We start from the raw sequence: 13,250 nt of genomic DNA on the forward strand, positions 1-13,250 counted from the left end.
AATTAAAGTCAATATTAGCTCATTGACATACAAAAGTAAAATTGGAAATGGCTTGTAGAGTATGCAAAATAAATCAGTTGAGTTGTTCCACTTCTTTCAATTTTCCACACGTCATGCCCATGTCAGATATTACAAATCAATCATGCTACTCTATTCTGGAAAGCTTGAATGGGGTCAGGCATTACAAATCAATCATGGTCATCTCTTCCACACAGCCTAAATGGGGCTTACACACCTGCAAGGAGCCACCATCAAGTAATCAGACAGCATCCAAGAAGACTCTTTGAGTGAGAGCCAACTTACTTCAGTCCAGGCAGAATAGCGCCAGCCACCCGTGTTACATTCCCCTGAGCATTTTTCACGGTTGCTTGGTTTGGGATGACTACTGCAGAAACCATCATTAACCTTCTCGGTCTTCCCATCCAGCCTGCTATATTTGGCACAGTAGATGTCTAATGTGCGGTAACCCAAACCACACTGGGCACTACATTCACTCCTGCTGGCCACATGCCACCTATGCAAAAATAATGGGGCAAAACCAACATTTCTGTTAAAAATATATGCCTTATCTATAGTCAACTGGTATTCATAGAAGAGTTGAGTAGTTCTTTTTTCTTTCTTAACTCGAATACCATGAAGCCCAAAGCCACAGTCAGTTACTAAAATCTAATTTTAAACCAACATATCCACATATTTTTCATGGTGGCCAATGTACATACAAGTCACAGAATGACAGCCAGAGGTGTTATCTTTGTGATGATTTTACCCCGATACTGTCAATCTGAAATTCAAGCTACCAAAAGGAAAAAAAAAAAAAATTCAAGTGTATTAAAACCTGTGTACATTATTATCTGTAAATAAACACTCTTAAATTCCTTGAAGACATGGACTATATTTTACACAATTCAATTTTACACTTTAAAATTAGATTTGAATCTATAAATCTCTGTCACCTTTGTATCTGTACCACCTATAATGAGATTATGGGGGGACATAGGTATTCCGTATGTGCTGGCCAATCATCTGGTTCTTTAATACCCTAGGAACATGATCAGCAGTGCTTAAATTTAAAAAGAAAATAAATAATATTCTTAAATTAAATAGTATATTCTAAATAAATGTATTTAAAATACCTTAAAATGTATTTTGTTGATTAGATTTAGAAATCCAAAAAGGGTGATTTCTTTGTACTCTTCATTGGATTTCACTCTTGACTGTTCACTCTTTACTGCTCAGAAATTGGGTGGTTTGTTGGTTACCAATGTCCTGAGACTACTTCCATGTGTACCTGTCCAGGGTAGAACTCAGGGGAAATAAAAAGAGTTCTGGCCTCATGCTTATCTTGGAATTTCTCATGAATGTCCAAAAGTAGGTCAGAGTTGACCATCTGGCAAGTAAAGTGGGCTATGGAGATTTTCCGATAGAGTGACACTGTATTTGGGGGATTTTGTTCTAACCCGGAACATGTTCAATAAAGAATTGTAAAACAATGCTTTATCTCATCCTGTCACAGTCTAGTGGGGCAAACTCTCACTTCCTTCAGGAAGTGTGGCAAAAATGTGGCCCAATTCAACAGAAGCATCTGGAACTTTCATCTGCTCTTTGATTCTTGGCTACCTTCTCTTTGCCTTCGTCACCATTTCCTTGTGGAAAGGTTATTTTCCATCCTGGATGGAGAAGGAAGGTGTCCTGCCTCCACAAGACAACACGCCAGCAGCTTAGCATGGCAGAGTGGCTCAAGTGCCCCTGACAGTAACATCATCCCCAGAATCTGAGCAGAGAATCTTGAAGAGTCTATGGAAAGGGCATAGCACTGCCTTAGAAAAGTTCTCAAAATGCTACCCCCTGCTTCGTAGGCTCTCCCTGGATGGTAGTCTTCAATGTTTCGTGTTCATTTAGTTCATTTCAAGGGACATAAAACACAATTATATTTTATTGCTATATTTCAGAAAACCATATTCCAAAGTGTTGTTAATAAGTAGAAACTGAGAACAAAAAGTGTAACCCCGTGTGTTTTTGTTGCAGGGGCAGTTGTGGGATCAAATAATTTTAAGAACTACTGAATTCAAAAGATTTTATGTATTATAGAACTTCTCAAGGCCTTCAAAATGTTGATCAGCATTATTAATCTCCACATGGGGAAGGAGATTCTTGGTAAGGCTTCTCAGACATACTGGTGTGCCATGGATTGTCTTTCAAAATGAGTGATCCACAACCATGCTTTTTGAAAAGCTATTTCAGAGTTTGACCAATCAGTAACAATCCTCTCTTCAGTCTTTCAGTTTTGGACACAGCTACTTGACAATAATTACTATACATCAAGGTTATATTGACTGTCACTTTGATAGATGCAAGATAGAACATCTTATTTATAGGCTTGGTTTGTGTCTGTGTAGTTTTCAGTGAACAATGTTATTTTCCAACAATCTATACAGGCCAGTAAGATATGTGTCTGAATGCTGACAAATAGGCATGATCTTCTGGTTAATTTCAGGAATGAGCAAGCACCTGTCTAAGGAGGCCTTAGAAACTAATCCTAAACTCCTGGGTTTTCTTTGCATTTTAAAATTCCTAACCCTATGATCTTTACATCTACCAAAAGACCTGGACATAATCCCTTTGCCTTTTCTTTAATTAGAGGTGCTATTATTACCATTGGAGCCTATGATCTGACCTGCTGTCCTTGTTTGGTCTGAGTAGAGTATATATAAAAGCTAAGTGTTAAAAAAAATAGTGACTTTCTCCAAATGGGAAATTTAGAATTTAGAATAGCTTAGTATGCTAGCATACCTACTATATGAAATAAAAAGAACTGAAGCCCTGCTTACACCTAGGTATTGTAACGTTATTTTTAATAAAAATCCAGAGGATGAACTATGGAATCAGAAAGACCTGGATGTGAGTGTCAATTAAGTGACCCTAGTTGAGTCACTTAACTTCACTAAGCCTCAGTTTGCTCATCTGTGAAATAGAGGGAAACAGAATCTATTTCACTGGGATATTTGAGGGATTGAGTGAGGCAAGGCATGTGTAGCATTTCACACATATGGCAGACATTCAAGAAAAGTAGTTATTCCTGTTATAATTTATTATTATTATTATCATTATCCTTGGTGTTTCATTCTCCAACCAAGTTTTAAGTATCAGGTAACTCCACATAAATCAATGAGCAGAAATCTATTTGAGATCTTTTGCATCATTTTACACAAAAACTCATGGTTTCAAGGGTACCTTTTAATGTATTAGCTCTGTAAGCACTGTTTAAATTTTATGTCTAAAGGCTGCCAATGCAGGAGAAATTTTGGAGAACATCACATAAGCCAGCATCATCACAAATTAAATAGTGGCTCACTTTGGAATCTGCTCAAAGTGAAAAATATTTTTTCAAAATAACAGCTCAAACATTATCTCCACCCTCAAATTGGTGCTCTATGGGTAAACTTAAAAAGAGGGTTCTTAAATAATTATTTATTTTTATGATCGCATTCAATTATTCACAATGCTATGTATAAATTCACCATCTTTGTGATCATAGGAGCACGCTTAGCACTGCAGGCAGGAGTTCTGCTGTATCTACAGTTATCATCAGAGACTCAACCAGTCCCGTTCTGATTCAATCAGTGGAGAAAAAACAGGTAAGGGGCTCCAAGCAAGGTAGGGAACAGGGATGGGGCAAAAAAACTCATGGGAATTATTTCTTTTCACAAAGGAAGTGAAGCTACCCAGAATAGAATCCATGAGTACCACTCATCATTATAACTGAATTAAGAACAAAAACAACTTTCTCCTAGGGTTTAAGCACAGGATCTAGGTGCAGACTGACCACATTTAGATTTCCGTCACTCCACTAACTAGTTGTGTGAGCTTAGGCAATCTGCTTAATGACTCTCAGCCTCTATTTTCCTTATTTGTAAAATGGTAATAATAATAATATATAACATTGTAATGTTTGAAGAATTGGTAGGCTATTAATTATATTAACAGGATAATAGATAATGGGATAATATAAGAACTATCCTGTTAGTAAAATAATATTAATAGGATAATACATAACTGTTAAAAAATAGTTCTTAGTAAATGGTTGACTCTATTACCATGACCATTATAGAGTACTGGGGAATATAGTGATAATTTGATATAAGGCTACTCAGAAAATGTCACTATTCTCAATTGATTAAGGTTATGCCTCAAGGAATCTATCCAACAATTCATTTTTTCCCCAAACTTTAGTGATTAATTCAGTTTAGCAGTTAATTAACTAATTATTTTTTCCTGAATAGACTTTAACTTAATTCAATTGGCTGAAACAGTGGGTTTATATGGACACTATCTACAACAAGAATATTGCCTAGTATAAATCTCTGCCTTTTAATGTCTTCTTGTGTTTTTTTCACAATGACTTTTGTCAATATATTTTGGCAAGTCAATTTCAGTAGGGCAATGAGCTAGAAAGTCAGTGACACTGGGTAGAGGCTAGACAGATCCTGGGCTTTGAAGTCAGAGCCTTCAGTCAGAACTGGCAAAAATATGACATTCATACCATAGCTCCTCTCACTCCCATGGCAGACATTAGTAGTCAATCTCAGAACTCCTCTGTTTTCTCAGAGCCTCAAGTAGGCCTTATAATCTGCACTAAAGCACTACAGGCAGCCAATACCCTTTGATTGGATTTGGCATTGTAATGTGGAACCTTCAAAATGCTTAAGCATTTACTTTTCGGCTTACAAATTGTGAGACCTTAATACATTCCCATACTACTCTCCACTGAATTTCCCTTCTTAAAAGGAGGATAAAACAGCAACTCACCTTAACTGCATTTAACTGTCATGCAGACTACACAATGCAAGCACCGACTACTTAATATTTCAATATGACGCTGTCAACCTTGCAGGCAAATAGAAAAGCTTCAGAATGCTCTACCCACCCAGTATTTCCTGCCTTGGATTTTACACTTTTCTTAAAAGCAGAATTGTTTGAATATCTCAGACATCTGTATATACATTTTCTTCTTGTTTCTTCCATGATGCTACCTTAGTGCACTGCAACTGTCATGTGTGTAGGAGTTCTTCTACTAGGAGGTATACACTCTAGGTAGATATAGGTCATTATGGGTACTTCGAGGGACGAGGTTCTCCCCCTTTTCTTTTGGCTTTCAAAACAAGTTTTCACATACAATGTGACTCAATCATAATGCTAATACCTACCCAACAAGTTGTGAGGATCAACTGAGAATTTTTTTTTGGCAAGTGCCATACTCTATTAGCTATTTTTAATTCTTAGATGAACAAGAAATCTGCACATGTATGTCTTGGATAATCAGTTCCAGAGGGATGGAGAACTGGTTAAGGCTTATTTCACTGAAACACAAGAAAGGGGAACTAAAGACCAGCATCCCCTCCTTTTGCATCTCCTGCTGGGACCTCCTGCAAGACTCTCACAATTCAGTAATAAAGGTCTTGAGAAAACAGTGGCCCACCTCAGGTCACAGTCTGTGCCGCAGGGTTCAGTAATGGGTCCAGGCTGGGGCAGTCGATCACATCTTTGATCAGAAACAGTAAGCTGATCAGATTCCCTGGTGCAAACAAGTTTTCGTTTCCGTTCCCCTAAGCAGAGAGGGAAAAAAAATTATTCAGGGAAAACAATCTATTCCAAAAACTATTTAGACCCCAGATTGGCAAGCATTTTCCCTAAAGAGCTAGATAGTAAATATCTTCAGAGTATATGATCTCCATTACACTATTCAACCCTGACCTTACAGGGCAAAAGCAGCCAAAGTCAATACATAAACAAAATTGGCATGGTTGTGTTCCAATAAAACTTTATTCGTAAAAGTAGGTAGCCCGGGCGCAGTGGCTCACACCTGTAATCCCAGCACTTTGGGAGGCTGAGGTGGATGGATCATCTGAGGTCAGGTGTTCAAGAATAGCCTGGCTAACATGGTGAAACCCATTCTCTAGTAAAAATACAAAAATTAGCCAGGCATGGTGGCATGTACCTGTAATCCCAGCTACTCGGGAGACAGAGGCATGAGAATTGCTTGAACCCGGGAGATGGAGGTTGCAGTGAGCTGAGATTATGCCACTGCACTCCAGCCTGGGTGACAGAGCAAGACTCCATCTCAAAAAAAAAAAAAAAAAAAAAAAGAAGAAAAGAAAAGAAAAAAAAAGTAGGCGGTGGGCTGGATTTGACCTACTGGCTGTGGTTTGCTGACTCCCCATTTAGACAAAAGAAAACAAAATAAATAACATATGCTATGACTACTAAAACCATGCCTCTGGAAAATTACAATGGCAGAGGTTATTTTTGCTTGGTTTTACACATGTGTACAAAAATTTCTTAGGATTAAGAAACTAAAATTTCCTGAATCCCTTAAAAAGTTCAACATCCCAGTCAAAAATAATCAGACACATTCAAAGAAAAGAGATTAGAGAATGTATGCAAATAGAAGAGTTTTCAGTTTGCATGTATTTGGCTGTTATTAAAAAAAAAAAAAAAAAAAAAAAAAAAAAGATAAAAAAACTTCTCAAATCCCCAGAACTCAAATTCAAAGCAGATACCTTGGCAGGGTTTACTGCATGCTTGCCACGGCCCATGACTGTTCCAGTAAAACTGCTGAGGTTTATCTTCAATTGGAATATTGAAAGAATAGCGTACATCGGGGTTGTATAACTTTCCCACTGACAAAACCTAGAATGTGTGGACAAAACAGAAAGGAATTGGGTGGGCTTGGTGATGCCAAGCAGAAGGCAAGGGTGGTGGGCTCATGGACAAGTTTTCACCTGAAGCAAAAGTTCTTGCTCAATGCGATCTGTTGAGTTAATTCTTTCTACGGCAGTCTCGGATCCACTGTACTCTACCACAGCATTCCCAATGCGGATTTCCCTTTTGGCCATTGTGACAACAAAGTTTCCATTTAGCAAGAATTCACCTTTACTGCTTGATAAAGCTGTAGGTGAGGAAAGAGAATAATACATTGATCTGTTGTCAATGACTAGCTGTTTGAAATATGAAGTAACATCTGGATAGGCAGAGAGTCGCTGTGCACAGAATGGGGACTTTTGAGCCAGACAGGCATGGCTTCAAGTCCTAAGTTTGCCACTTGTCAGCTGTGTGGCCTTGGGAATCATTTTCCATCCATCTCCATTTCTTTATCTCTAAAGTGGACATAAAAGCACCTACTCCCTCGTGGTATCTGTGAAAAATAAAATGTAACCTAGGTGTCCTAATAAATCTTGAGCTTGTTATATTAGACTCACAGTTACAGAATTATAGATGGAAGCAAAAGTGTTGCTATGATTTGAAAATATGTATTAGTGAACTGAACACTCATAACATTGATTCCTACACAAATCTATATATATTAGAATTAGTCAAGCCTGTTGAATCTTTGTTAAGTCTTCTTTGTTGGACAGATGTTGAAATTTGAAAATCCATGGTTAATATGATGCTCAAAGGTCTCCTTTTCAGTGTAGCTCACTGTGGTAGCCAGCCTCAAATATGGTACCAATGAGCCTTGCTGCATGGTATTCACACTGTGTGTCATCCCCTCCCACATTCAATAGGAATGACTGCAATCACTAGCATAATGCAGGAACAACAGAACCTGACTTCTGAGGCAAGGCCAAAGGCACGGTGGCTCTGCCTTGCTCTTCCTTGGACCTCTGATTCTGGAAGAAGCCAGCTGCCATGTTTTGAGGATATTAAAGAACCCACAGAGAGGCCTGTAAGTAGCAGGGAAGTACTGATTCCTTCTGCCAACAGCCTCTGAGTGAGTAATCTGGGAAGTGGATTCTCCAGCCCTAGTTGAGCCTTCAGATAATACCACATTCCTAACTGCCATCTTGACTGCAACCTCATGAGAGACTTCAAGATAGAAACACCCATGTATGCTGCTCCCAAGTTTCTTACAAGAGAAACTGAGAGATAGGATATATTTGTTGTTCTAAGCCACTATGTCCTGAGATAATTCATTACACGTAAAAGATTAATACACCTACATAGACCATTATTTCTAAACCTGCAACTGCCTCCCATTGTTGGCACAGATTACATACTTTCTATCCCCTTTCTCACCTGAATTTTTCTCCATGGCACTTTGTTTGTACTCTCTTCCCAAACAAGAATGTAAGACCCATGATGGTAAGAAATGTTGGGATCATTTTATTCACTACTATATCCCAGTTTCTGAAAGAGCACATGGCAGGTGCTTAGTAAATACGTATCTTTGGGGAAGAACGAATAAATCTACTCTGGATCTTGCAAAAGATGAAAAAAATCAGTGATGCTGAAAAAGTGATGTTGGAGAACTGCTTGAATCGAATACCAAAATGTTGGCCAAATGAGAACCTGGCAGAGTTAGACCAGTTATAGAATCTAAAATAGTCAAACCCATAGAAGCAGAGATTAGAGTGGTAAATGACAGGGGCAGGGTGGGGGGATGGGGAGACGCTGGTCAAAGATACAAAGATTCAGTTATGCAAGATGAATACATTCTGGAGATCTAGCATACAGCAATGTGACTATAATTAACCTTACTGTATTGCATACTTGAAATTTGCTTAAAGGGTAGATTATAAGTGTTGAAAGAAAGAAAGAGAGTGGGAGAGAGAAAGAAGAAAGAAAGGAAAAGAGAGACAGAAAGAAAGAAAAGGAAAGAGGAAGGAAGGAGGGAAGGAAAGAAAAAAGAAAACAAAAGGAAATGGTAACTATGTGGGTGACAGATATGTTAATTAGATTGGTTTTGGTGATTATTTCACAGTGCATAGGAGTATTAAAAAAACTTAAGTTGAACACCTTAAATATATGCAATTTTTATTTGTCAAGTATCCCTCGATGAAGCTGAAAAAAGAAACAGGAAAGAAAATTGACAAGGAGGATGAGACAACAGCTGCTTCAGAAGACATTATTTATTTATTAAAAGGTCAAGAGAGCTTATTGGGAAAGTAAATCTCTAGAAAGCTTTTCAAAAATTGACTCCCTTTCAGATTTTACTGTTAAATTCAGACTTTCAGTCAAGAATATACTACTTTGCTATTATGTGACTTGATATGAAAAGTGTATGCAAAAATATTTATCAATTGCTTTACTCTTTTCAAAACTTTGGCATGACTGAAATGAAGATGTAATTTTGTTGATGGTCAAATACAAATAAATTTATTTTCATAATTTTGGATTAATTTCTCAAGATAAAATCTCAATCATATCTTTTCCTTTTAGTATTTAATACAAAATTTTGATAGCACTGCTTTTTTCTCTCCTGGTACCACTGCTCCTTGAATACTCCTCCCGAGTATTGGGCTTGACATGAAGCAGATATTTAATAAAATCAGAGCTATTAAAAATGTGGGCTCTGAACAAACACTAGAGAAAGGTCCCCTTACCATCTGTAATTTGTGCAACAGTAGCAAATTTTAGTAGTAAGGATGCCCTTGAAAGGTACTTAGGTGAATAAAAGGAACAAGGACATTTAACACACAGATGGCAAATAATTTTCATCCCCAGTGCCAATGTCAATCAATTGGTATCAGCTGCCCAAGAAACCATGCTGAACATGATTCACAGATAGCATCATGTCTTAGCATCATATTGATGATATCTGTCTTGGTTGTAGAATGAAGAGTGGCTAAGATGTCTTAGGTATTAGCCAGATCCTAACTCATCTTTCATTGATGCGGGCCATCTCACCAATGTAGGTGATACATTATCTTTCACCACTCAGGAGAGAAGCAATGTGTACATAAAAGAGGTTCCAAGGATTTAGGTTAAGTAAATATTATACCCGTACGTGGATATTAAAGAGGGCTGAGATGAAGCTCTGAATATTTGTGGTTCAGCAGCAGTAGGATCCTTATTTTCATAGACATGGGAACCTCATAGGGTTCATGCAATTGGACACTACTGACGCAGGGCTACTTGTTCCAGGATTAGGAATTAACTGCATTGAATTATGTTCCTAATCCAGCACTTCATTTACCAGAATTCTCACCCATGTAAACAACATTTGGCCCCAAGAGAAGAATAAGGTGCCTTCATTTGAAATGATTGGAAAGAAAGTGGTGACGCAGGGAAAAGTCAAGATTAGCTTTTAAAAGGATAAAATACCCTCCAACTTCTTGGCTCCAAATCCTTTGGTAGTCACCACTACCTATAAAATAGTTCGACCTCCTTAGCATAACCTCCCTGTAACTTAACAAATCTTATTTTCACCTATCTTCCTAGTCTCACCGTTCACTCCCACCAATAAACCTAAATTTCAAGTCCTGTATATTTCCAGGTCAGCCATATATCATTCTACACGGTGGCAGTAAAGTGAAGTGGTTAAGTGTGTAGCATCTAAAGTCAGACCAATAAGGATACCAATCTTTCCCATTTTCTATTTGTAACAACTTGGATAAATTACTTAACCTCTCTAAGCCTCAGTTTCTTCCTCTGTATAATGAGTTTCTTAGAGGATTGTTATATGGATTAAATAAGAATCCATATGAGCTTTAGTTCCTGCCAGATCAAAATGCCTTTGTATGTACTGTCTCCTTATCACACCTCTCTAAGGTAGGGTCTATTATAGAAGCCTAATTTATGGGTGAGAAAAGCATAACTTAAAATAGTTAATTTCCCAAGGCCAGGTGGCTCCTAATCATGGAAATCCGTCTCTAGAGTCTATAAACTACTAAAATTTTCCAAGAAGGGGGTCAACAAATGTTTGTTAAATGAGTAAATGAATTCATGCATTCGTTCTCTTGTATACAAATAGAAACTAAGTATGTTTGTGTTGCAGATTTTCTTAAATGTAAATTGTTCATTTTGTTAGACTGCATGAGCCCTTGAGCAAAGCAGCCATTTAAAAATCCACTTTTTCGACTAATAGACATTGGAAACTACCAAAGGTAGGAGGGTAAAAGGAGGATAAGGGTTGAAAAATTACCTATTGGGTACAGTGTTCATTATTTGGGTAATGGGGTACACTAAAAGCTCAGACTTCAGCACTACCCAATATATGCATGTAAGAAACCTGTAGTCCTACCCCTTAAATAAATAAAATGATAAAATAAAAATAAAAATTTACTTTTATAAGCCCAAGAGAGATCCCAACCCATAGTAGGTGCTCAATCGATGATGCTGAAAGAATAAGTGATTGATGGAGTCTGACACTCATGACAAGGAGGATAGAGTGCTTCCAGCCAAATGACTCTTTTTCAGTCAGTGTAAACCTCTGACAACCTTGTCTTGCCTGTAGCTCCTGCAGCGTGAGATCCACCAGCCATGAAAGAGGCAGGAGTTTCAATGGGTCACTGAAGCTGACGTTGTTTAGGTTGTTTCTGTGGCACCTCGGGCATCCTGAGGCTGCTCCCTAATGCGGGTCATTCAAATGGTGACAGTATGATGAGCTGTCAACAAAATCACCCAATTCTTTCAAATGAAGTTGCATGCTAGTTACCCAGCTGATGTCTTGCTAAAAAGGGGGAAGTAAAATGTCCCATGCTCATTCTGTAAATCAGGTGATAATCCAGTGTGGTCATATGCAAAGAGTGATAGTCTGTTCTGGGTTAATTTGGGGGGCTTTTCCAATGTCTCCAGGCTTCCTTTCATGCTTTGCTGACTCAGGGTATTTCACCCTTCAGTGCATATTCTTTATTCCAGTAGATGTGAGTAGGGAGAAAGAGAGGAGCACAAATGATACAGGATTCCTCTTACGATCTGCCCTGATAAACAGTTTGGCCCCAGACATCCTTAAAATCATCAGATGAAAAAAAAAATCCTATTTTATCTTGCACCGCATCGATTCCCATCTTCCAATTGTCACAATTAATCAAGAGCTAAGTGCACTGGAGACAAATAAGTATCACAGAAATGGTTACTTTTTCTTCTAAAGGGATATGAACATGGTGGCCCTGGGTACAGCTTGGCTTTAGCTGAACAGGATGAAGGGGTCCACGTGAAAGGATGACCTTTGACAGGGAGGCTTTCTGCTTTGGTACTTTGTGAAACAAATAGTTTCCTGAAAACAAGAGCCTAATGCCCAACCTCCCACTAATGCGATTAAGGGAGCTAATTTCCTGGGTTGGTTTCCCTCCCATTGCACCCATCAGAGCTGGGTTGCTACAAAAGGCCCTCTCTCCTGGAAATCTCTCCCTCCCGGAATACACAGAAAAGGATGGCTTGGCTCCCATGAAAACACACACACACACACACATAAGGGATAAGGATGAAGATTGCTTTGTTTAGCAATGGAATATCTGTGACTGGACTCAATGCGAGACCCAGTGTGGGTTGTAAAACCTTCTCAGTGCATTTGCTGCATCTTCCCTCAAGCCAAGAGTAAATATTTACACACGCCAGACTTGATGACAACATCAAATTCTTCCTAACTTGTTGAGTAACCACTGTGAGGTTCAAAGGCTCTGAGGTCTTGACTTTCACACTCAGTGGACTGTGACTTGCAATGTAGGCTTGCACACTTTTCATTTGCTTCTAGAGAGACTTCCTTATGCCAACAGGTGACTTTCTCATTCTATTCCATTAAAGAGCCATAACTGGTTCAGATTGCCTGTCCCAGATGACAAATCTTTAATTTTGTTTTCATTCTTTACAGGGAGATTAAGAAACCTCCAGTGAATAATAAAAGGTTATCAGGAGGCCCTCCCTGAATTCAGGTGCTTGATGTGCACTCATTAAGTTGAACTTAATTGAGGCCACCACTTGGAGGGAGATTATTTTTCCAAGAAAGGGAATAGCAGAGAATCCTCTCTTTCGAAGAGAAGAGAGGAGCAACTCAACATGGCCTTCAGGTCTCAGGAAATTAATTTATAAAGCAGGCTGCATGCAATGCTGTTTGATTTAATTAGGAAGTAGTAAGGACACAGCAGTCACATGCTCAAATTTAAAACCAAGTGTACAGAGAAAAATATTTGCTCCATTCTGCAGCTGTTCAAGGAGAAATGAAGGATTCCCTCTGCAAAATAATTTGAAAACAGTTCCCCGAGAACTTTGTTAATTGTCTTATAAAGTTGCCACTCATTTGGATATTTGGGGTAGTGAAAAGTTGATGTCGTCATAGAGTAATTAATTCCAAGCAAGGCTTTACGGCCCTTGAAAAAAGAGGTCAATGTACATTTCCAAGGTAACCTCATTCTCCGTTAAGTGTACAGTAGGTATTCATTAAAGACAGCATGGACCATGGCTGTTCAACAATTCAGCAATCATTTTCTTTGTACCTATCATATGTAGGCTTCATATCAGTAGCTGAAGACGTA

General features: G+C 38.4%; 1 protein-coding gene across 3 annotated transcripts in view; it reads right to left on the bottom strand.

Annotated features, from left to right (window-relative positions):
- ADAMTS9 (ADAM metallopeptidase with thrombospondin type 1 motif 9) overlaps positions 1–13,250 on the bottom strand; it is a 175,365-nt gene that overhangs the window by 101,696 nt on the left and 60,419 nt on the right. For all 3 annotated transcript variants that reach the window (XM_033210354.1, XM_033210353.1, XM_033210352.1), the window contains 4 exons: positions 6,780–6,946; positions 6,558–6,687; positions 5,477–5,603; positions 304–514 (listed from right to left, as the gene is read on the bottom strand). In XM_033210354.1, the coding sequence (XP_033066245.1) occupies positions 304–514; positions 5,477–5,603; positions 6,558–6,687; positions 6,780–6,946 (635 nt within the window). The remainder of the gene's footprint in view (positions 1–303; positions 515–5,476; positions 5,604–6,557; positions 6,688–6,779; positions 6,947–13,250) is intronic.

The sequence above is a fragment of the Trachypithecus francoisi genome, unplaced genomic scaffold (genome assembly GCF_009764315.1).
Source record: "Trachypithecus francoisi isolate TF-2019V2 unplaced genomic scaffold, Tfra_2.0 Lachesis_group0, whole genome shotgun sequence".
NCBI classification, from domain to species: domain Eukaryota; kingdom Metazoa; phylum Chordata; class Mammalia; order Primates; family Cercopithecidae; genus Trachypithecus; species Trachypithecus francoisi.